The sequence below is a fragment of the Podarcis tiliguerta genome (genome assembly GCF_965153285.1).
Source record: "Podarcis tiliguerta genome assembly, chromosome: 7".
Taxonomy (NCBI): domain Eukaryota; kingdom Metazoa; phylum Chordata; class Lepidosauria; order Squamata; family Lacertidae; genus Podarcis; species Podarcis tiliguerta.
This window is the reverse complement of record NC_139540.1, coordinates 60,708,468-60,732,680: the sequence shown is the minus strand read 5'-3', so window position 1 is coordinate 60,732,680 and position 24,213 is coordinate 60,708,468. Positions and strand designations below refer to the sequence as shown.

Below are 24,213 nucleotides of genomic sequence, written 5' to 3'. Positions count from 1 at the left end.
GGTTTCAGTATTGGGCATTTTGGAAAGTAAGGTCTTAATACTTAGAATCATAGAATTGCAGAGATGGAAGGGAGTCTGAGATAATCTAGTCCAGCGGTTCTCAACCTGTGGGTCCCCAGATGTTGTTGGACTACAACTCCCATCATCCCTGAGCTCTGGCCTTGCTAGCTAGGGGTGATGGGAGTTGTAGTTCAACAACATCTGGGGACCCACAGGTTGAGAAAGGCTGATCTAGTCTAACTCCCTGCAATGCTGAAATATGCATCCCTCCCATACAGGGATCGAACCTACAACCTTGGCGTTATCAGCACCACACTCTAAGCAACTGCTGTCCTGTTAACTTAGAGGAATCTGTTTTTTAAAAAACAATGATGAATATTCAGGCTATTGAACAGCATTTTCACATTAAGTAGCGCATTTGACATGCTTGGAATGATTTCTGAAATTTGTCGGTAGGCTAAGGCCATAGATGTGAAATAAATTTACTTATGAGTTATGTCTGCTTCCCAACATACAAGTGTCCCTTTGCCCAAGCTTCTAAACATCTTGAAAGGGCAAACTTTCTTTCGGAGGAGATGGGAGATGGTTTATTCATTTGTTTTTCAATGTTTTTTTGCCCTGATTCCATTGTTGTCGAAATCCCCAGCGGCATGGAAAGGGCTATGTGGCCACGTCAGAAGCTGGAAGTCGTGTGTGCATGTCTGCTTCCCATTCTAGTGTTGTCCCCCAGTGCGACGCTGGCTCAGGAAGTATCCATATTGGCAACCTCTTTCACTTGATACGCTGATATGATTGCCTTGGTAGTAGTGTGGAAAGGAAAGGACCTTACTTAATGAAGTGTGAATTGCTGATGGGGCATGGGAAGAGATGCGGGCCCACCTTGTTTGCCATGGCAGATGGTGTTGATGTGAGCTGGTGCTGACCTGCGTTGAAGTTCTCCAAACAGATGGGCTAGCTTAGACTCAATCACCACCTCTCATGTTCAGTCTTGCTGTAGGTCATTGCTAACTTGGAGGCCTGCCACTGCAATTGTACATTAAGCGGCTTCTGATGCTGTGAGAGAACAGCATGGGCACGTAGACCACAGGGAGTCAACGGGTCACCCTCCATACAGTGGTACCTCGGGTTACAAATTCTTCAGGTTACAGACTCTGCTAACCCAGAAGTAGTACCTCAGGTTAAGAACTTTACCTCAGGATGAGAACAGAAATGGCGCGGCGGCAGCGGGAGGCCCCATTAGCTAAAGTGGTACCTCAGGTTAAGAACAGTTTCAGATTAAGAACGGACCTCCGGAACGAATTAAGTTCTTAACCCGAGGTACCACTGTATATTGTTAGATTTCAGGTCCCATCAGCCCCAACCAGCATGCCCTGTGGTCAGGGGTGGCAGCAGTCTTAGTCCAGTAACATTTTTGTAGGACACCAAATTGACTACCCCCTGGCATGCATACGGTTACACATCTGGGACATGTTTGTACTCATCCATTTCCATGCTCAGGCTTGCCAGCGCTGCTTGTCAGGCATTTTCTACCTGTTTGGGCTGTACTTAGCATTGTCTGCTTTAAATAAAAATGTTGCGAAAGTCATTTATTATTATTATTATTATTGAAAGATTTTTCATAGGTAACAAAAGTACATTCGGTGTCTGTGTTTTAAGCATCCTTCATACAAATCAATGACAGTCATTTTGAGACATTTTTTGTTGTAGATAATGTGGGCTGGGGGCGAGGTGGGGAGGCAGAGGGGAAAAGGAGAGAAAGAGGAAGTTTTGAGGGAGACGAGCTATTTCCATAGCTATGAGATGGGGGAAGCAGGGGTCGGAGCAGATTGTATTTGAGACCGATATCCTAGTGGCGAATTTGTTCTTTTGCAGGGTTTACTCAGTTCCATGCAAAGCTGCTGTTGCTGATACGAACATGGTAATGCTTAAAAATCGCTGTGATATTGCATGAAGCTTGATAATGCTTAATAGGGCTCCTATGGCCTTCTTCAGGTGTTTTGCATCTGAGCAATGTAAATACATGAGAGGGAGGTGGTGGGGAGCAGCATGCCACCTCCATTGTTGTCTTGGTTGCTGTCTACAAGTGGGAGGGCAGACTTCTGAAGCTAGAAGCTTCCTGTCCTCTTAGAGGCTCCCTGAGTGTTTTTAGACTTCTCATTTTTCCAGGGACCTAAAATCTACAGGAGGCTCTCCCTTCTATATCACAAAAGACCACAAGAAAAGAGTCCTTGATCCTGCTTGAAATCAGAAAAAAACTATTTGCTGAATTGTCAGTGTCTTTTTTATTCTAAGCAGCTAACTCTTTAACTATATTAAAGCTGGCTAACTTGGAAAAACCTTCATTTTACACTGCAGCTGTCCATGTGCAGCAAAGGCTAAGTGGCCTCGTTTCTCTTGCAAGCCACCTTTGGGGGAGATGTTTTGGGAGAGATGGAGAAAGGAAGGCTTAGCCACTACCCCTGCCAGTTGGTGTTGGGACCCCCATGGTGGTCAAAGCAGTACTCATGCAAGGGAGAGGGGGACAGGCATGGCTTTGTAACGTGTGTGGCTTGTTTCTTGTGTTCCCTAAACCATTAAGCAAGCTATTTACAATTTGTAGAGGGGTATCCATGTTAGTTGCAGCAAAAACATCAGTGTCTTACGACAAATGTGGCTTAAGTCCACAGGTTATCGAGTTTTTCCTTTCTTTCTGAAAACAAGCAGAAAAGTTTCCCATTTCTTTCCAAGTTACAGAAACCAGCTGATGACAAACTAAAGGAGTTTTGGATTGACTTCAATTTTGGAAGTGAGAGCATTACTTTCTACGTGGATAGCCTTGAGGTAAAAAGAAAAGAAAAAGATACTGAGCCCCGCTGCTCTTAGCTGTACTAAAATAACGGACACAATTTTACTTCAAATATCCTTTCAGGGTGGTCTCTGGGAGTCGGTGAGGTTGGCAAAGGAAGCAGTTAGTAGCTATCGTCTGACAGGTGAGACTCTTCATACACTCAAAGGAAACATGTGTGTGTAAACTGAGCTTGTGCGAATGGAGAGAAATCTTAGTTACTGTTGACAGGAAATAGACTTGCTGTATGAATCCAGATGTGAAGCAGGAAGAGTGTTTTAGATTCTTAAAGTGTTTTGTGGGGAAACATGAGTGGCTTCAGATTCAAGAGAGCCTTTTCCTGGAATTTTCTTGCTCTGCTCTCCCTAGTTATCCCACACTGTGTAGATGACAGGAGCGGCCATATTGCCATAGGCAAATAATGGTAACTTTTGACATGTAGGGAGAAGATAGCAGATACGAAAACACCATGAGGTTTTCTTGGGTTTGGAGAAAGGTTAAACCATTCTTGCAGCTGCAATTGTTTTTGTGGTCTGCCTTTGTGGTGCCTTATTTATGCTGTTTGAACAAAGTGTTGGCATCTCCTAGAAAACATGCATTTTTCTTTTTTTCTAAAGAGGAAGGGGGAGAAAAGATTCTTAAAATGGTCTTGAAGGATCCCACGGCCATCAACAAAAAAGAAGTAAAAAAGATACAAATTCACTTTGATAGCCAGTTTGATGTGTTGACACAGCTCTTCAATGTAATGGGAAAGGATAAAGTGATGGCAAGTATTTCTCCCCCTCCCTTCATTTGACCTTTGTTCAGAACCCTTCTGTGGTCTTGAATTTTGTGTGTCGTGTTGGTTCTCTTTATGGACGTTAATATAATAGCCAAGTGCTCAGGTCATTTGTTAAATAAGCACAACTAATACCTGCTCCATTTGCCTCATGTTATAAAGCATTGGCTGGTTGCTTAATAATAACAACAAAATTCAAGATTGGAAAGCTGCAGATTCTGAACTTGGCAGGCATTTTTTTCATTTCCTACAACTTTTATCCATGAGCGAGTGCTTTTCCTGGATTAAACTCTGCTTTTCCAATAACTTAATTGGACAGATAGTGCTTGACCAAGATGATGATAACTGCAGTGGAGATCAGCCACAGCAAAGTACAATAGGTGAGTGTCTTTTGAATGCGCCAGTATTAGTATCCAAGTCAGATGAGATGCTTAATTGTAGCCTTCTTGGGTCCTCCAGTCATTTGATGCTAGATGTCTGGTACCCAAGGAGAGGGTGCTCTTCCTTGTGGCATCTTGTGGTTGTAATTCCAGGTGCATCGCAGTGAGGATTGCCTGGTGGCAACTGTGATTACTTTTTTGCTGCTGTGCAAAGTCGTCTTTATTTGCTTAGGCAATCAGCATGTTTTATAATAGCTGGTCAATTATGTGTGTCTTACAGATTTACTGATTTTAACTGTGGCTGTTGCTTCTGTGATTTGTACTGAATGCTTTTTTTGTTGTTACTCATCTCCCTGAGAGGTTTTGTACTTGAGGGCAGCCTGTAAATTTACTGATAGTCTATTAACTGGTGTCAGCCATGTATGTAATATCCTCAATCTTACCTTTTGCCATATCCTGTATACAAAGATCCCCATCTGTACAAGAGCAGCAATTTTAGCCAAAAAAAGAGGACTCTTTCTAGCCTTTCCCCCTTTTGTGTTGGTTTAATTTCACAACTGTTGCGTGCTTCTTCCTTGCACTTTCTTGGCTATTGCTTCGGGAGACTTGAGTGTGGAAGCATCGCTATTCTTTTTAATATCACACACACTCACACACACTTATTGATGTAAACACATACAGAATACAGCCCTTGTTTTTATTCAGCCCTTGTTTTTTTCCACAACAGGGTTGCATTGCTTCCCCTTCGCCTTTCCACAGCTGGCATTCCAGAAGCATTCCTTTTTAGAGTTATGCCTCCCTATCTTCACAGGGAGAATTAAACAAAGGGTAAATTGAGATTTGGGTTGGGCTTTCCCTTGGTCTTGGCGCCACGCTTCATTTGCAGTAAGAGCCATCTCTCTTCCAGGGTATTGGGGTCAAGGGTGTTTTTTTAAACACATGGCTTGTGCAAATGTTTCTGATGAGAGAAATAGTTTGTGCATCCGAAGCATCCCAACTGAACATGCCCGACTGAGCCGGTTTTCTCAATAAAGAAGTCATTGACAAGTCAAGATGGACCATGGCAAAGAGGGGCCAGAAGTGAGGGGTCTATGTGTGTGGTTGGAGGCTTCATGTCTCTTCTGTTTACATCCTGAGTATGTTTACATCAGGGACTGTATGGGTGGCACCAGAGCTAATCATGGAGAAAAAAAGTCTTAATCTGGAACAAATGCCTCCTTCCTTTAGTTTTCACCAGGCATAGGCAAACTCCGGCCTTCCAGAAGTTTGGGACTATAATTCCCACCATCCCTAGCTAACAGGACCCATGGTCAGGGATGATGGGAATTGTAGTCCCAAACATCTGGAGGGCCAGAGTTTGCCTATGCCTGGTTTTCACCATAGCTGCCTTTTTAGAGCCTCGTTCAAGTCTATTCTGAGTTTGGTGGGGTTCATGTCAAGTATTTTTCTTCCTTACTACAACTAACTAATACAGCTACAGTGCTGGAAAGCAAGTGAAATTAATCATTTGTGACCAGGCTTTTTTTCTATCCAGAATGGAAGCCTCCCCTCCCCTCAGGTGAACAGCCTCAACAAGCCTCTGGCTGGCGAGGAGACACCCAGAGCCCGAAGATGATCCTCTTTGAGCTCTGGGGTGGGTCTGCTGGGGAAAGTGCATTCTGGCACTTTTTCTGGGGGGAAAAGCACTGTTTGAGACTATAGTGTGACATAGAATGTAGAATACACACACATATATGCATTACACTTCATATAAACGGTAGACAGCTGGGGTTGAGGCTTTTTCCTGACCAAACCATACAATTATGAAAAAGCTTATATTGTATCAAATTAAATGTGGCTCCTTCTGATAGTTCTGAAACTGCATAGAAAGAAGGAAACGTTTTTAAAAGCTGGGGAAAAGAAAGAGGAATTTTAAAATGGGAACTCTGGAAGGATGGTAAAATGGGCAGCTTCTGGAGGTATTGGGGTGTGTGGAATAAAATGCATTTGCACCCTTAGGCAACAGCATGCCCATGTTTGGCCTAGAAAATTTGTCTATACTGCTGATTTTTTTATTATCATTTTTTTACAGTGGTAAGCAGACACGTGGAGAGTGGAAAAGATCTTGAGGGTTCAGATTCCTTACTGAACGTTTCAACATTACTGTCGGTTGCAGCTACATCCGTGAGCATATTTGGGGACAACATTTGCCAGATGGGGTTGTTGCAGTTGCTGGGTGCCCAGCTTTCTGTTCTTTCCTTTGCTGCTGAATACAAGTGAATACAAAATTACATAGAGCCATGTGACATCATAGCTCAGTCGGTAGAGCATGAGACTCTTAATCTCAGGGTTGTGGGTTCGAGCTCCTTGTTGGGCAGAAAGATTCCTGCATTGCAGAAGGTTGGACTTAGATGACCCTCATGGTCTCTTCCAACCCTACAATTCTGTTATTCCGTTCCATGAACTACCCATCAAAATCCAGTATCCCCAACCCTCATAATGTCCTCAGCTGACAGCTGCTATAAAATTGTCAACTCAGCAGCCATATATGAACGAGAGAGGTAAAATGGTAGGAACTGAGAAAATAAAGAAGGTGTTGGGAAAAGTTGCTGTGTGTCAGAAGAAGCACTGCAGTAGCTGAAGCAAGGTGGCCTAAATGGGGTTGGGGTGTTACTGTTTGAAGAGTTACTTTAAAAGTTCCCAAAAAAGTACATTGCTGCAAAGAGGGGGGCAAATAAAAACCCCAACAGGATTTGTTGGGACAGATGGGGGAGGGAGGAGGATCTTGATAATTAATTCACTATATACTTCGGAAAGTTGTTTGTTTGATATGCATTTGTATGCCTCAATTTTGCATGATGGTTCCTGAGATCAAGGAACAGGTTTTCATCTATGTTTGGATACAGTGGGAGCCATTTTGAAACAAGTCTATGGCCCGAACCTTTCAAAACAGTGCTGATTTTGGGGGGTTTTCTTAGAATTCCTGAGCAAAGCCAGGTGTGAACCTGCTAGCAGTATAATATTTGTTTATCCTGGATAGCTTTCCCAATAAGTCTATACAAATGCTAGCGCACGTCATTGTTTGGCCCTGTATATATGAAGGAATGTCTCTACCCCCATCGTCTAGTTCTGAGGGCCTTCTGACAGTTCCTTCACTGTGAGAAGGGAAGTTATAGGGAACCAAGCAGAGGGCCTTCTTGGTAGTGGCTCCCGCTCTGGGGAACGCTCTCCTGTCAGATATCAAGGAGATAAACAATGACACAGTTTTCCTAAGAGATCTGAAAGCAGCCCTGTGACAGGAAGTTTTTAATATTTGATTATGTTTTTAAATCTGTTGGAAGCCACCCAGAGTAGCCGGAGTAACCCAGTCAGATGGGCAAGGTACAAATAGTAGTAGTAGTACAGTCATACCTTGGGTTACAGATGCTTCAGGTTGCGTTTTTTCGGTTTACGGACCACCAGAACCCGGAAGTACTGGAACGGGTTACTTCTGGGTTTCGGCGGTCGAGCATGTGCAGAAGCACCTAATCGCAACCTGTGCGTGTGCAGACTCGCCGCTGCGGGTTGCGAATGTGCATCCAGCACGGATCATATTCGCAACCCAAGCGTCCACTGTAATAGTTAATAATAATTAAATGCAAAGGGTAAAGGGACCCTTGACCATTAGGTCCAGTCGTGACCGACTCTGGGGTTGCGGCGCTCATCTCGCTTTATTGGCTGAGGGAGCCAGTGTACAGCTTCCGGGTCATGTGGCCAGCATGACTAAGCCACTTCTGGCAAACCAGAGGAGTGCACGGAAACGCCGTTTACCTTTCTGCCGGAGTGGTACCTATTTATCTACTTGCACTTTGACGTGCTTTCAAACTGCTAGGTTGGCAGGAGCAGGGACCGAGCAGGGGATTCAAACCGCCGACCTTCTGATCGGCAAGTCCTAGGCTCTGTGGTTTAACCCACAGCGCCACCCGCATCCCTTGTATTAGTTATTCATCACCTGAAAGAAGAAGAAAATCTTGTTATGTAGGACTTCCCTGATTTTGCCCAAAGGCAAGTCTGCTTAAAAGCCTGTTTCCATCTCTAGCCTGGAAAAATACATTTCTAACTGGTGTAAATATCTATTTTCTTACATCTCCCAAACAGACGTTTATAAATGTACTCTGTTGATGCTCATCCACCACTCCTCTCTTTCTAGCAGAAAACCATTGCTCCTTCAGATGCCACTGCAACTAGAGAGAGTCAACTGACAGGAAAACAAAATGGCAGTCAAGGTCAGAATGGTTCTTGCTGTTTCCTGTTCCAAGGCCTCAATCCTAACCATGTCTACTCAGAAGCAAGTCCCGCTTAATTCAGTGGGGCTTGCTCCCAGATAAATGAGGTTAAGATTGCAGCCTGTGTATGATTACTTATTATTTAAACCAGTAGGACTTGTTCAGAAACTGAATGAATTTAGGGTTGGGTTTCTAGCCTTGGATGGCATTTTAATGTTTATAAACTCTGCTGATTTAGTTTTCTCTCCCTTTTTCAATTGAAAGCTTCTGGTGATGTAGGTGCAGTTTCTGGAACAAATGCTTTGAAAACTCCTCCGCCATTGAAGACAAGTGCATCGAACACCTCTCCACAGAGACGAAAGGATAGGGCTGTGTAAGTGCGGCCGTAGAGATCTCTATTAAAAGACAGTTTTATTGTGGAATGTTCAGTTGTCTGATGGTCCATTTGACCGCTTTGCAGCTTCATCAGTTTATATAGAAAGTGTCATGGGGGGCCCAATTTTTTTAAACTTGTGCTTTGTACAGGAAAAATTCCAAGGCATCTTAGCATGGTCACTCTCCCTCAGCTAACCTACTTCACGGGGGTTGTAATAAAAAAGAATGTACATTTGTGTGTTGCCCTATTTGGAAGTCAATAACATTGGACCTAAGTATCTTTACTTCAGAGAAAAATCCCACTGAAACTGGCTGGGCTTCCTTCCCAGCAAACTTGTGTTAGGACTGACATTTAAGAGAACTTTCCACAGATGCTATTTGGTTCAGTTGGCCTTGGGATGACAGCTCTGGCATATAATTCTTGCCTGCCATTCTTCCTGCTGCTTTTAGTGAGCCAGGCATTGAAGGCGAATCCCATCTGCAAGGTATACAAGCATTTCCCATAGACGTGGATTTAACCCTTTCGCCCAGTTGCAACAGTACGGATTTAGTGAAGGTAACTTGCATTTTTAAACTTGGTTTTCTTAGCAGGTTCCAAAGGTTTTAATTCTTTGCTTGTGTTCTGTTTCACTTGATTAGCTTATTGATTTTTTTACTTATTTAAGGGACTTGCACCTCACCTTTTGAGAGGTTTGACGGGGGCGGGGCTTAGCACTGTATGTAAATGTGCAGTGGGCTGGAATGGAAGAAATTGTATATAATTGATTTCTGACAGTTAAAACACTGTTATTCCCTTTGATAACTGGCCCTACTTTGCTCGGTAGTATTCTTTTTTCTAAAAAGTAACCCAAGAGACTTACCTTTACCGGTGTGAGGTAATTGCTGTTGTTTCATTATGCCCACTTCTAATTAAAACAAAGCAGACTAGGTTCCCATTCTTGAATCTGTGATTATCTGACTCTCCATGTTTCCTTTCCAGGATGCTCTGCTGGAGAAGACAAATGCCGTCAGAAGTTCAGCCAGACAGATCACAGAGGCAAAGTAAGGAAGTTTTGTTTGGTATGTTTTAAACCCAGGGGTTGACAGCCTAAGGCCCATGGGCCACAAGCAGCCCATGGGGGTCATTTATTCGGCCCATGGACCCCTGCTGCCCGCTCGGTCGGCTCCCATGCACTGTGCTAAACCAGCGCAGAGCAGAGCAGGGACCGCCTTCCGCGACGCTGGCCGGCTTCCCATTGGCTGTAGTAAGCTCCTGCAGCCAATGGGAAGCTGCACATGCCACCTCCGCGCCAGAAGGAGTGAGGGAAATAGCGTTTGCGTGTGTGCGCACACACACACTCTGGCCCACTGTGGCATCTGCGGGACCATGAACCAGCCCAAGCCACAAAAACTTTGCCGACCCCTGTTTTAAACAGACGAGGTGAATATTTTAAGTTAACATCTTATCCACTCATTAAGGTTTCAAACATCCGCAATACTCTGTTCATGGCAGAAGTATAATATTTTTAAAGTAGCTCCTAAGGATCAGAGGTTACCTTAACTTTTTTAATACGTTTCATGAGGTGATTTTTCATGTTCAGTTCTCATGGTGACAAACTATCCATATTCGTTCTCTGTGAAGCGAGAAGAAGTATTTTGCACATCAGAGAAACCCACAGGAATCTGCCATGGCCTGGTATGAATGATACCAAGAAGCACTAAATTGGTATAAATCCCTATGTGACTGGGGTGGACTTTGGTAATCTTTGCTAATATGGTGCCCTAAGGGAGGCCAAAATCTGGCACAAACAAATGGATCTTCTCAGTTATGGATTGTCTCAATTGTGCACCCTCTCAGCTTGGCATCCTATGTGGGCAGTCCGCCCACACCACCCTAAATCTGGTGTTGACCATGTAAAAATGTACCCCAAGAAATGTCAGTCCATCAAGAATCATAAGGGCAGGAAGTGGGAGAGCCCATGCCTTGCAAGCAGACAATTCCAGGTTGAACCCTTGACGCTTCCAGTTAAAACGAACTAGACAGCAGATGCTTTGGAAAACTTCCACCAGAAATCCTGGAGAACCACTTCTGGTCAATCAAAATCAAGCCTGGACTAATAGTCTGCCCAATATGCAGCTTCTTGTTGTCCTAAGAGGCCATCATGCTGGAGGCGGTGTAGGGGGTACCTGAGTTCAGCCATTGATTTGGAAAGCTATGGCTGCAGCTCCGTTGAGCCGCCCATCTTTGAATTTTCATAGCGACTTTGAAAATGCTTCCTGCTTTTAGGTTATTTTCACAGGAGCAAAAAGTTCTGTTTATCTGGAAATGTTCACTTTGCAGGAAGGATGCGTACGAATTTGAATACACGTCTGATCCTGCCACACATGAGATGGTGAGACACTTAAGTTGGAGAAATATTTTGAACAGAGTTTTTGGTGAACAAATTATATCGTGAATAGTTAATATAAATTGTGCCCTTCTCTTCCACCTTCCCCACACACCTAGTAGTTAGTGGTGTTTCTCAGACACCCTGAATTTGGTTGTTGTTTTTTTAAAGAGGAAGATTTTGTGCCCTAGGTTTACTACTTGCTGGCAGTAGTAAATTAGAAATGAATTCATAGCTGAGACTTCAAACGCAGCCTTGGAGGAAATTTGGTGAGATCACTACAGGGCCTAGTAGAAATATTGTGCTGGGGTTGGGAGTGTTTTTCATTTTTAAAAAACCAAACCCCAAAAAAACCTTGAATGTATTTTCAGTTCACTTTGTTTTCAGGTCTCTGAAATGAAGCAAAAAGTATTTGTCCAGAAGGCTGCTTTACCCAGGTATAGTTGGAATCTTGCACTAAAATTCTCTTGGGGCTGTTATACAGATTTAATTATGAAAGTATATCCAGATGAGATGCTGGAAATGAGAAGCAAAATCAGAGAGATGCTGCCTGAGAAATGGAATGAAATGGAAACACTTAAGAGTATTTTAGTTGTGATCCAATTTGAGCAGTGTGGAATCTTCCACTGAGTAGTAAGCCTTTGCTTACTTGAGGAGCTCTTGATCACTGAAATTATGGGAAAGGGTTCTGGGGTGCGAGCCAACGCTGTGTTGTCATGACTGAATTAAATTTTGCTTGTGTTTTGATTTAATGGCCTGCTGGCCAAGAGTGTGGCTCCACCCCTTACAACCCACCACTGCTTAATGAATTCTGCTTGTTTGGGTCAACCCTGGGAGGTAATAGTAACAACAACAACAGCAACATAATATCCGATTAAAGTAGGGGTATCGTATTATTATTATATTATATTATATTATATTATATTATATTATATTATATTATATTATTATAATATTATATTATATTATACCCCGCCCATCTGGCTCGGTTTCCTCAGCCACTCTGGGTGGCTTCAAGCCCATATAAAATCATAAGTTTATAAAAAGATTAGATTATGCAGATCATGGCTAACCCAAGGATGTGAATCTGGGAATCCCAGTCTGATGCTCTAACCTAGTGTTTCCCAAACTTGGGTCTCCAGCTGCTTTCGGACTACAGCCTCCATCATCCCTGGCCATTGGTCTTCTTAACTAGGGTTGATGGGAGTTGTAGTCCAAAACCAGCTAGAGACCCAAGTTTGGGAAGCACTGCTCTAACCTGAGGGCCACGTTTCCCCTTGGCCATCACTGGCAGCCCAAAGTGGGTGTCGCAACCTCACACATTCACGTGCATACCTCCTCATACATAAAGATCTTGCAGCTCACCTTTTCCACTTACGAGTGTGCCGATCAGCTGAGGTGGGGATGCTTGTTTTGATGATGGGAGAGGACAAACCTCTCCACCCACTCAGCACTGGACTGCCTTCTTGGTTTTCTCTTTATTTTTGCTTGGCACTGCCACAGTCAAAGGTGTCTTGTAGGCATACAGGGGGTAGGGGGGAAATTGCTTGGGAGCACAGAATCATATATAAGGCTGTGGCGTTGGCCACCCCTTCCCCCTTTCTGGCTCTCCACCAGGATATTTTACCGCTTGAAGGTAAAGTTGCTGTAATTAGCAGGGAAGTGTGGGCGGGAGCTGAGCTTGGGAGACTTCTAGGACTTCAATATCTAAGCATGTGTAACTCAGGACTCTGTAGAGTCGTCCTAAATCCTTTGGAAGCCTCTTCTGCCATCTCTTTAATATCCTGATTTTTGTGTTGTGCGCAGGAGTTCCAGCAAAGGAGATCTTGATCGGAGCAAGTCTAAGAGAAGACTGGTAACAAGGCCCATTCTTAAGTCTTCATGGGAATAGGGATATCAGAAATGGAAGGGACATAGTTGTCAGGCATCCAGAAAGAAATAGTAGTTCTTGAAATGTGTGATCAGCCATGGGGCTTTTTGAGCACTTACTTGGCTTCTGAGTTGGAATAATTTATCATCATCATCATCATCTGGCTGGGCCTTCCCAGCCACGCTGGGTGGCTCCCAACAATATATTAAAAACAGAACAAAACTTCAAACATTAACACCGTCCCTATACAGGGCTGCCTTTAGATGTCTTCTAAAGTCAGATAGTTGTTTATTTCCTTGACATCTGGTGGGAGGGCGTTCCACAGGGCGGGCGCCACCACCAAGAAGGCCCTCTGCTTGGAAAGGTCCCCCCTCCACCCTGTATTGTGAAACACTGTGTCTGAAACTAGAGTCGCTGGCATAACTTTTTTTTAAAAAGCTAGTTCTGTGTTTAATGTTGATTTTGAGATGATTTATGCATCTAAAATGTTTTGATGTGACATCCCCATTCTTTATTGCATGAATGCAACATTTACTTTAAATGTTTGGATGTGACATCTCCATTCTTTATTGCAAAAGATTGGTAGATTGAACTAACTTCTATCTTCACCTCTGTTTTTACAAGTCTGCCAGCTACAGGAATAATCTCCTTTCAGAGAGCAACCAAGAAACTCCAAGCAACAGTGAGAGTGAGAAAAGCTGGGTCCTTGACTCTCAGAAAAAGCTGGTGTCAAAATCTGCAGACTATACTCGGAAAAAGAAGAGGGTCAGGAGCAGATTAAAAGGTGAAAATGGGGTATGCAGCACAATTTTGAATTAGCCACCTGATGCAGGCTAAATGAGAGATGTAGCCAGATTCTGTTTTGGTTTGGAAATGAGCCCTGAAAAGTTCAGCAGGACTTGCACCCAAGTAAATGTGGATGGGGCTATAGCCAGAGCCTGTAAGGATAGATACTTGTGGCTCTCTAGGCTTCATATTATTCCCTGTCTGGGTGTGGCTAAAATAACTGTATTATTAAGAAAAGCAGGAAGAATGCAAAGTGTGACTTGAGAGTGTGCATAAATGCGACAGTATGTGGATTGGTAGTTCGCGTTCCAGTTAGTGTTAGGGGGTTGGAGTGGGGAGACAGGTCTATTTCCTCTTTTTTTTTTTTTTTTGGTTATAAAGGACTGTTGCATTTTGGGGTGGGTGGAACAGGGCTATCCAATCAATTTTGGGGTATGGAACAGGGCTGCCCAATCAAGGAAACTTCTGAAGCCATGGTTTCTTAAATAAGGTGCTCCCATTAGGCTTTACAGAGCATGCATCTATATAGAGAGTTGACCATAGAATTGTAGAGTTGGAAGGGACCACGAGGGTCATCTAGTCGAACCCCCTGCAATGCAGGAATCTTTTGCCCAGAGTCTCTTGCTCTATACTGGCTGAGCCATATGACGCGCCGAAATAGGAAGATGCCTTAGAGCTAGCCAGGCCATTGAAAATGATAGTAAGAATTATTTTATTTATACCCTGCCTATCTGGCTGGGTTGCTCCAGCCACTCTGGGCAGCTTCCAACACATGTACAAACATAATAAAACATCGAACAGTAACAACCTGATGCAAGATTTTAAAAGTCACAGTAACTTTAAAATAAACAGCTTATATCAAACAAAGCAACATTCAACAATCCATCAGAAACTAATAGTAAACAGTAAAATTAAACATCAGCAAATAATAATGAAACAGCTCAATAATATAGCTCAAGATGTTCTACATTTTAGGGCTTTAAGTCTGGGACCTTGTTATGTACTGAGTTGAATAGGATCCAAAATGCAGCAGTCTGATTGGTCCGAGAACAATAGGATTCAGAATGCAGCAGTCTGATTGGTCTGAGAACAATGCAGCAGTATGATTGGTCTGCAGGAGCCACCCAACCCAGCTCCAGATGGAAGTGAATCTACAACCTGATTGGCCTACAGGAGAATTCCGGAATTAGCCAATCACGTGCAGCCCATTGTGTAAATAATGTATATAAAGCAGATACTTTGGCGGAACTTTCATTCCTCCTCACCACTATGAGCTGAATAAAGAGCATGAAATCCACTCTCGACTCCGAGTATATTTCAGACCTTCTACATGCAAAGCAGGTGCACTCACCACTGAGCTACGGCCCTCTTTTTTTAGTATCCTGCCTGGCTGGTAGATGCCCGTCTCATTTGCAAACGTCCAAGTTTTTCCTTTCTGAAGAAAGATACTGGGCTAACTAGAGCATCTATAGAGCATGGTGGTGATAGCTAGTGAAAGTTCAGTAGCCGGTGTTATACGTGTGCATGTGAGGAGATGTGTCTGCTGCCGTGGAGTTGCAGTCACATGACGGTGGCGCAATGTGCCTTGTGGATTGATGTGAGGCTGGGTTGCTGCATTTTACGTTCTCTTTTGCCAAGGCAACAAAGCATATAACTACCTTGAAGTAAATGTATATTTCAAACTAGCTGAGTGGTTTATATATTTTGTGTGCTGCAAAATGAAGTAACATCCTTTGCTTGTCCATGTGGGGTTGTTTTTTTGCTTATCTCTCACAAAGGTCAACCACTTTTAATCTAACATTATCTCTGAACTTACCCAAGAATGCTGAGGTTCTTCAGTTATTGAAATACAGGTTAAGTACTTAATTCATTCCGGAGGTCCGTTCTTAACCTGAAACTGTTCTTAACCTGAAGCACCACTTTAGCTAATGGGGCTTCCTGCTGCCGCCACGCTGCCGGAGCCCAATTTCTGTTCTCATCCTGAAGCAAAGTTCTTAACCCGAGGTACTATTTCTGGGTTAGCGGAGTCTGCAACCTGAAGCGTATGTAACCTGAAGCGTATGTAACCTGAGGTACCACTGTATATGAAGCCTTACTCAATCAGCAAGAGCCATTCATAAGTATTATTTCTAGTTTTTTAACTTCAGCAGATTAGAAAAGCTATCTTGTGTTTCTGCTGTTCTTAATGAATACCTTTTGTCTGCCCCTCCCTCACTTAGTATTGCCATTGTCTTCTCCAAGTAGTGGCAGTGATCACCATGGAAAGAAGGTAAGGAAATGCTCAATTCTAATATATATATATTGAGACCAGGCTCTTGCAGTGTCAGAAAGCCTAACATTTCTGAATCATCTAGATCTGCTTACGTAAGAAAATCTTCATGTGCCGTTTCCGATTCTTAGAAATAATATGGCTGAATTTTAATCAAACTTAAAGTGATAGCAAAGAGTCTCAGTCACAAGTCTATAACTCAACCATATATCCCAGTGACAGTATGAAACGAGAGATTGCAAAACACTTTCTCACAGTGAGGTTTACGGTAACTTGATTTCTTTCTTACTACTCCAGAAGCTGCCTTTATTCTATGGGTCTGCCTCACTCAATATTGTTTAAGCAGATTATCTCTCTAGAGTTTGAAGGGAATCAATTCCAGCCCTATAGATGATGGTGAATCTGGAACCTTTTGCATAAAAAGTATCTGCTCCACTAGTGAGCTCTGTGACCTTCCCAGTAGAGTATGTTTCATGAGCTACGCGGGTAGATAACTTTTGTTTCTTAAGAGCCTGGGTTGCACATTCACTACTCTGCTGCTAGACCTTTCTCCCATAGTAGACTTGATGCCTTTGCCTTCTCTTCCAGGTGGGGAGTTCACCAAGGGGGGAGCAAAGGATGGAGCCAAGCCCAGAGCTGAAGGACTTTGCTGCAATGCAGCCACCAATGGTTTCCTCAACCCCTATATCGCATGTTAGACACAGTAGGTGGTTCCTCCTAATATACCACATATCTTTGCGATTCTCAGGCTTTTGTTTTGAGAGGAAAAGATAAGCCAGTGGATCTCTGGAAAGCATAAGCTTCACTCTATATCCTCTCTTAGTAGTTCTTGCCTTGACTGAGAGCTGAGTCCTCAGCAGGCATTGCAGTGTCATCGCAACTTGTGGGGGGTCACGTTCTAGGGGTTTGTGCATTACAGCAAAATTGCATTAAGTCAGGACAGCTTCCAGGACTGCCCCCGTGCAACCATCCCTACCTGACTGAAGCCAGTATGCTGAGCAGGCCTTTGCCCTCAGGCCAAAACAATGAGTTTTAAGCCCTCCATCTTGCTTACTGGGCTCTGGCGAGGTCGCGTATGAGCTCTGCAAGGTCTTGGGAGGCTCCCACAAGATCTCGTGGGGCCGTCTGAGATCCCACGAAATCTCTGTGGAGTTCCCCAGAGCCTGGAAAGTGAGGCAAAGGCAGAAAACCCCAGTGCAGAAAGAGCTTTTTAAGCCCTCCGCCTTGATTTACCGGGCTCTGGAGACTTCTGCAGAATCTTGAATGGCCCCTTCCAACATCCCTCCCCCACTTTCCCACTCCCTTTTCATTCATTTATTTTTCAGCCAAGTGCGTAAACATGTGATTGTGTAAGTAAAATCAGCGTAAATTGTGATCGCACTGTACTAAGTGGACAGAGATGTAGCTAGGCTCCCTTGTGTCCTTGGCAAGGAGTTATATTGGCACCCACTCTTTCCCTTGGCAACCACCAGCTCTCTTTGCCTTTCTTCTTGCACCCCCCCCCCCCAGGCTTGGGCCCTTGGCAGGGGCCAACCTGGCTAGTCCCTAGGGATGCTGCTGAGTGTGGAGTGGTAATGACTGAAGGGGGTCTGTATTCACTTGAATGCACTTGGAAGTCTCTCAACAATGGGGAAAGACCATGCCATGGCAACCCCCAGTCGCTGAGAATTGTACCTCCTCCTCCATCTGCATAGCACAATCCTAAAATCTGTTTCTAAGGCCTGTTTCTCAGAACAGATGAGCTGGCAAGCCTATGTCTGGACTGTACCACTTGGGGCTTTACACAGTGGAACAACAACAACAATAATATTTGTATGCCACCCATTTGACTGGACTGCCCCACTCTGGGCGGCTCCCAACAGAATTCTAAAAACATGATAAAACATCAAACATGAAAAACGTCTCTAAACAGGGCTGCCTTCAGATGTCTTCTAAAAGTCAGATAGTTGTTTATTTCCTTGACATCTGAAGGGAGGGAGTTCCACAGGGCGGGCGCCACTACCGAGAAGGCCCTCTGCCTGGTTCCCTGTAACTTTGCTTCTCGCAAGGCCATTTAGAGCTTTAAAGGTCAGCACCAACACTTTGAATTGTGCTTGGAAACGTACTGGGAGCCAATGTAGATCCTTTAAGACCGGTGTTATAGGATCCCAGTGGCCACTTCCAGTCACCAGTCTAGCAGCCACATCCTGGATTAGTTGTAGTTTCTGAGTCACCTTCAAAGGTGGAATACTTTCTCCGTACAAAAATAAAATAAAATCCCTGCAGATAGTAAATAGCATGTCAAGGAGAAGAGTTGTAATCTAACCGTCTTGGCATGCTAGTTTCCTATTATTGTATTGTTTTATTCAGTTGTGGGGGAAACAACATTCCATCCTACAAGTCCCCCCTTGCTCAATTGAACCCTGACTTTCAATCTCTGGTTTGTGGGTTTGAGCCCCACATTGAGCGAAAAGATTCCTGCATTGCAGAGGGGATTAGACTAGTTAAGCCTTGTCATACCTTCTAACTCTACGGTTCTGTGATTATTCTCCCCCCCCCCCCCTCAGTAGTGCAAAGTTCTGCGTGGTTAAAGGTTTGTCACCTCATCTGTGATTTGGGAAGCTGTGGTCACAGTAAAATGTGACTGAATGTGGGGGAACCTTTGGGTAGTGGCTTGTCTGTCCAGATATACAGACTTCTAGGTAGATGGAGCAGCGCTTCTCATTGACGCTTTCATGCTATTGTGTTTTGGCGAGATTCTGTGGACATCAAGGACCTGCAGATGCATCTCACAGATTAATTGCTTCTTTTTTAGATGACTTGGAAATGGCGGACGACACTTTGCCGAGTCACTTTTTGCCCAATAGCTCAGAAGCTGGAGAAAGCAAGGTACAGTTCCCGGATGTGTGGGTGATATATTTGTGGTATTTCACCTGTTTGCACATGAAATATAGATAAAAGTGTGTGTGTGGAAACAGAAACGCTGCACTTGTTATTTGCAAACAGGGAGCCACAGAAACCAGAAAGAATGCAAAAAGAAACTTGATCTCAGAAGTGCTCGCCAGACAGATTTACTGCGGCTCAGCATGTTTCGAAACACAGCTTTCTTCTTTGGGAGCGATCTTAAACTTCATTCAATTCTGTAGGGTAGCTGGAACAACATGAATGGCTGCTGCTGTCTTCCTGGCATCATGGTAGCACTATTTGCCAGATAAGTAATATGCGGACAAGCTGCAGAATTTGCAAAAAGATTTCAGATTGCTCCTGAAGAAGACACCCATGTCCCCAAATGGGTTGTGCTGTGGCAAATGAAAATAAGTTTCTCACTGCTTTGCACTATTTCTTACTTTGTAATTCCCAGTTGTAATACAGTCGTACCTTGGTTTTCGAACAGCTTAGTTCTCAAAGGTTTTGGCTCCCAAATGCCGCAAACCCAGAAGTGAGTGTTCTGGTTTGCAAACTATTTTTGGAAGCTGAACGTCCGACGGAGCTTCTGCAGCTTCCTATTGGCTGCAGGAGCTTTGGAAGTCAAACGTTTGACGTCCAAGGTACGACTGTATGGGGATATCATATGCCTTTTTTTTTATTACATACTGCAGTTGCTGCATTGTCTTGCTTTTGCTCTTCTTAGAAACATGAAGCTGCTTCTAGTACTCTGCCCATGGAAGATGAAGTCTCCAAATCCAAGCGGAAGTTTTCAGGTAAAGAGGAAGGGTCTCCAACCCCCAACCCCCTCATTTACAGTATTCTGAGCCCAGGGATATGAGCAGCCACCACTATTGCAAGGCAAATAATAATAATAATAATTTATTATTTATACCCCGCCCATCTGGCTGGGTTTCCTCAGCCACTCTGGGCAGCTCCCAACAGAACACTAAAAACAGAATAAAACTACAAACATTAAAAACTTCCCTAAACAGGGCTGCCTTCAGATGTCTTCTAAAAGTCGGATAGTTGTTTATTTCTGTGACATCTGGTGGGAGGACGTTCCACAGGGTGGGCGCCACTACCAAGAAGGCCCTCTGCATGGTTCCCTGTAACTTCACTTCTCGCAGTGAGGGAACCGCCAGAAGACCTTCAGAGGTGGACCTCAGTGTCCGGGCTGAACGATGGGGGTGGAGACGCTTCCAGGTGGTGAAAGTTTGGAATCTCATCGTGGTATGGACCTAAGTTCACTGAAGTCCCTTGGGACTTAATTCAAGGAGAATGCATGTTAGCATTCGTCTATCAGCAAGCAATGCCTTATAAGAACCTCCAGCAACAAAGAAATGGGTTTGGGATTCTGTCTTTGATAGATTTGTCAGCTGGTAGCAGTGGAAAGTGCTCAAAGCTCACCAGGAGGCAGCCCAGGGATGAGTGCTCTCCTACCATTCCTTTTGTACCAAGAAAACTCTTCAACTCCCCGGAGATGGAAGAGGAGACTCGGGAAGGTGACTACTTTGAAGCAGAAACCAGCAAGCCTTTGCTGCAGCTGTACTGAATTGAATTCCTTTCACATTTCCTAATTCCCCTACTTCCTGTGTTTTGTTGACAGTGAAGATCTACCTGTGTTTTCCAGAACATTCCACTGCAGAGGTTTCTCCTTTGTTTTTATAGTAACTCTGGCTTCTAGCAGCCATTGATGCTGAGGCTTTTTTAATGTACTCTGTGATTGGCTTTTATTATCAGTTGCTCTCTGGAAAGGTGGCCAAGCTAGATTTGATGTGCCGTGTGGTTTTGCTGTGTGTGTGTGTGTGTGTGTGTGTGTGTGTGTGAGTGAGAGAGATAATTAACTAAATTTATATCTTGCCCTTCCTCCTAAAAAAGCCCAGGACAGCAAAACACATTGTAATGCTTCCAGAGTATTCCTTTAAAAAATGCTGCAGTTTAGTAGTGATTTCCCCAAGATACTGAGCATACACAAAGTTCTTATATAGTGTGTGTGTGTGTGTGTGTGTGTGTGTGTGTGTGTGTGTCTTTCTTGCAGGCCATAATTTAGAAGAGTTAGAGGAAGACGTATTTTTCTCCAAAATACTTGAGGATGGAGCTGGCGATTCGGAGGTCATTGCTGCGTTTGAAAGCTTCACACACATATTGAAGAAAACGTTTTGGGTAACTAATAATTTGCAACATCCTGCTTATTTTAAGTGCACCACGGGTTGCTTACAGACTGGCATGAATATTTCAACATGTATCTTCACCTGCTCCAAGTATTTTCCCCATTCTAATTTGCTGGCATTGTGACTAGTCTAGGTACAAGAGGATGGCGATTTATACCCAAAACGTTCTGAGGACGTCTGAACAGCATATTTTGGCATTATTGAATCAGATTCATCAGGGCCGGTACGTGGCATCCATCGAATAACTGTGTGGCATCTCTTCTGCAGTAATTGCTGTCAAAAGCCTCAAGTCTTATCATGCATGTGACTTGTTATTGGTACAAATGCAGGAGGTTTGCAAGAAGAGACTGCTGGGGAGTGTTGTTCACTGAAGGGAAGATGTCTATTCTTTTGGTACAGAGGTTTTCCTAGGGCTAATGAAGCAGGCTTGGGAGCATTGTTATCTAAGCCGCTTCCTCCCTTATCTCAATCGATGAAAACTGTTTTCCAGCTTGTGTCTTGCATTTTATTAGGCTTGCTTTACTAGTCCAGCCCAAGACGTGTCCATCAGGAAGTCACAATGGCAAAGGACCTAGCTGCAAGCCAGCTGCCTGATGTAGTAGATGGTTCTCCTTATACTGTTTTCCATGTTGTGTTTGCATCTTTCCCCCCAGCTCTGTCAATTCTCATTAGTGAGATGAGTGTCAAATGCTGCTTTCCTGAAGCGGTAAAATGACTTATGTTTGTCCGCAACAGGCTGAATGAACTGGAACACTTCCACAAGACAGTTACCCAGGAACTTGCCAATCTCGAGAAGAGAACTCGGTTTCTTTCAAACCTTGAGAAGGATACTTTGGTGTGTGTATTTCTTTTCCGTTTTATTTGTTGTCTGTGGATTGATTTAACGACTCACGTTGAGAACGTTTGTTTCAGGAATTTTGGACTAAGCAATCCAGCAAACTCAACAGCAAAATGAACAATTTTTGTATTCGTCAAATGCAGAGGTATTTATCATCATGCTGTCTGTCCAATGTGCACTGCTTTAAAAATTCTGCACTGTTTTCCTCCGTCTGTTGGGCTTGCTATCTTCTGGGTACTTTAGCGCATGCATCTCTACATCACTGATGGTGTCTCCAAATGGCACAGCTGGAAGAAGCAAGCCCAGTTGACTGGGCGTTCCTTCTACTGTACTTTTCTTTTCACACAGCCACCCTGGACTGAGTGGGTGGGTGTATATCTGCTCATGCTTTTCCAGATTATTTTATTTGAACAAAGATGTGCCTCTGCTGCCAGGGACATTGGATTCCCCCTGGCAATTCTCAAAGCTGCAATAAATTGTAAGTTTGGGGAAGCTGAATGCCCCTCATGCAACAAGACCACAGCACAACCTGTGTGTAAAATGTAAATGTCAATTTCCTTATCCGTCACCACAATTTCAAAAGCCATTTATGAAAAATAATATAATGACATTAAAAAAAAAAGAACCAACCCATGCAGAACCAGTAATCCACAGAACATTTTACGAATCTCGGCTTCTTGGCTCCTGTTTTTATTTTTAAAAAATGTATAAAAGAGGAATAATAATGGTGATGCTAAGGGCCAAGTTGCGTCTTACATGAAATGCATATTTAGTTTTGCTTGTGCATGTGGTTTGGGGTGTCGTTTTCTTTCTTTTTAAAAGTAATAGCCATGGTACACACCACCACCACCCTGTTTGGATTGAGGCTTGTGTAGGGGTTAGTTCTGTAGTTCCATCCCTATTTCTTTCATGGTTAGGACTTTGTGGCAGGAGGAGAAGGTTAAACCTTCCCTGATCTCCAAAATCCATGTGGCCCACTGTTGAGGATCTCATCCTTGCATTCATGGATATACTGTTGGGAAAGGAGACTCCACCAGAGAAGAAAGTTTAGGGTCAATCAGGCTGAAATGTTTGGGCCACTTTATGTAGTGGGTGCAGCGTTCAACAGCCCGTCACTGTCTTAGATGTCAGGGTTGCCCATCCCAGGATACAGCTGTCATCATACAAAGAGCTGCCTTAATACTATTGGCAACCAACGTCATCAGGCAGCATCATGAGCTGTTCCCCCCCTTTCTTTCTTTCTTCCTTCCTTCCTTCCTTCCTTCCTTTCTTTCCTTCCTCCTCACTTCGGCCTTCACCCTGGGTTTTGACTGCAGCTTGGGGGAGCATGAGCAGTAACTTTAGCTGCACCAAATTCAACTATACCCATTTTGGTTTCTTTCATAGGATACAGTCCATGGATTCAGAGCTGGCGGGAGCAGCAAAGAACCTGGAGGACGTAGCCCCAAATGGAAAGGTAAGGGCTGTCGCTGGGCAGATTGCCACACATTGCATACTGAACAGCAGGTGTGAGTCTTAGGAACTACAAGGAGAAGCAAAGGCTCTTATGGAGCAGGCAAGATGGCAGTTCTTTATCTAACTGTTTAACACCTTCATTTATAGTCAGTACATCTCTGAGCCAAACCATGCCTTGAGACAAATCCACAGGCTCCCTGAGAGGAGGTGGCGGCTGCTTTGGTATAAACTGTGGCTTGCTTTAGCATGCCATCTGAAGCTTGGCTTCAGACTGATCGCGGCCTGTAACCAAGGTTTAGTCCTGGTGTAGTTAATGGGTTGGGTGTAAGTTTGAGAGTACTAATATTTCCTTATCCCTTTCCATAAAGGGTTTGCCGTGGTCATTTTTTGTAGAACGAGGCTTCCCACAGTCATAATGGCTTTTATCTGTTCCTGTGATGTGTTGGTCCCAAATGTATGAAAATACATTTCGTACATTGTAATCAGTGGCAGTGGGACTCAGAGTAGACCTATTGAAGTTAACAAGCCATAGGTTCATTTATTTCAGTTGGTCTCCTCTGAGTAGTACTCGGTGAATATAGGCAAGGACTGTGCTGTAAAGCACTAATAGATTTTGCATGCTTTTTTTCTCCCCCGCAGTTTGAGGAAGGAGAAGATCATGAGGAGAGAAGCAAGACTTCTGTCATTGCCTCCGACTGATTAAAATTAATTTAAGCTGACCCGAAGAGCTCTGATCAATGCTGACGTGTCTGAATCATTTCTTAAAATATGCTGGACAAATGCCTTCAGTCCATAACTATAAACAGTTGTCTGTTAACATGTACTCGATGCTTAAATGAGTTTTGCTCTCTCTCTTTCCCACAAGGGGGTGGTGTTGAGGGGTTTCTGGTGCCAACAATTTGTGAAATGCATAGCGTAGCTGATATTTCAGTTGATATCATTCCTTCCCA

The 24,213-nt window shown here is 43.8% G+C and overlaps 1 protein-coding gene across 1 annotated transcript in view; it reads left to right on the top strand.

Annotated features, from left to right (window-relative positions):
- The window catches only part of SYCP2L (synaptonemal complex protein 2 like), a gene marked incomplete at both ends in the record, with an annotated part of 31,296 nt that extends 7,334 nt beyond the window's left edge, over nucleotides 1-23,962 (top strand). Inside the window, 22 exons of the mRNA XM_083450312.1 lie at nucleotides 1,873-1,918; nucleotides 2,728-2,820; nucleotides 2,909-2,969; nucleotides 3,442-3,594; nucleotides 8,491-8,599; nucleotides 9,052-9,157; nucleotides 9,581-9,642; nucleotides 10,922-10,973; nucleotides 11,355-11,404; nucleotides 12,774-12,822; nucleotides 13,462-13,621; nucleotides 15,843-15,892; nucleotides 16,481-16,595; nucleotides 18,687-18,760; nucleotides 19,503-19,572; nucleotides 20,167-20,301; nucleotides 20,838-20,962; nucleotides 21,099-21,193; nucleotides 21,706-21,805; nucleotides 21,883-21,953; nucleotides 23,195-23,264; nucleotides 23,903-23,962. Coding sequence (XP_083306438.1) covers nucleotides 1,873-1,918; nucleotides 2,728-2,820; nucleotides 2,909-2,969; nucleotides 3,442-3,594; nucleotides 8,491-8,599; nucleotides 9,052-9,157; nucleotides 9,581-9,642; nucleotides 10,922-10,973; nucleotides 11,355-11,404; nucleotides 12,774-12,822; nucleotides 13,462-13,621; nucleotides 15,843-15,892; nucleotides 16,481-16,595; nucleotides 18,687-18,760; nucleotides 19,503-19,572; nucleotides 20,167-20,301; nucleotides 20,838-20,962; nucleotides 21,099-21,193; nucleotides 21,706-21,805; nucleotides 21,883-21,953; nucleotides 23,195-23,264; nucleotides 23,903-23,962 — 1,906 coding nt within the window. The remainder of the gene's footprint in view (nucleotides 1-1,872; nucleotides 1,919-2,727; nucleotides 2,821-2,908; nucleotides 2,970-3,441; nucleotides 3,595-8,490; nucleotides 8,600-9,051; nucleotides 9,158-9,580; nucleotides 9,643-10,921; nucleotides 10,974-11,354; nucleotides 11,405-12,773; nucleotides 12,823-13,461; nucleotides 13,622-15,842; nucleotides 15,893-16,480; nucleotides 16,596-18,686; nucleotides 18,761-19,502; nucleotides 19,573-20,166; nucleotides 20,302-20,837; nucleotides 20,963-21,098; nucleotides 21,194-21,705; nucleotides 21,806-21,882; nucleotides 21,954-23,194; nucleotides 23,265-23,902) is intronic.
- Between the last annotated feature and the right edge of the window lie 251 nt (nucleotides 23,963-24,213).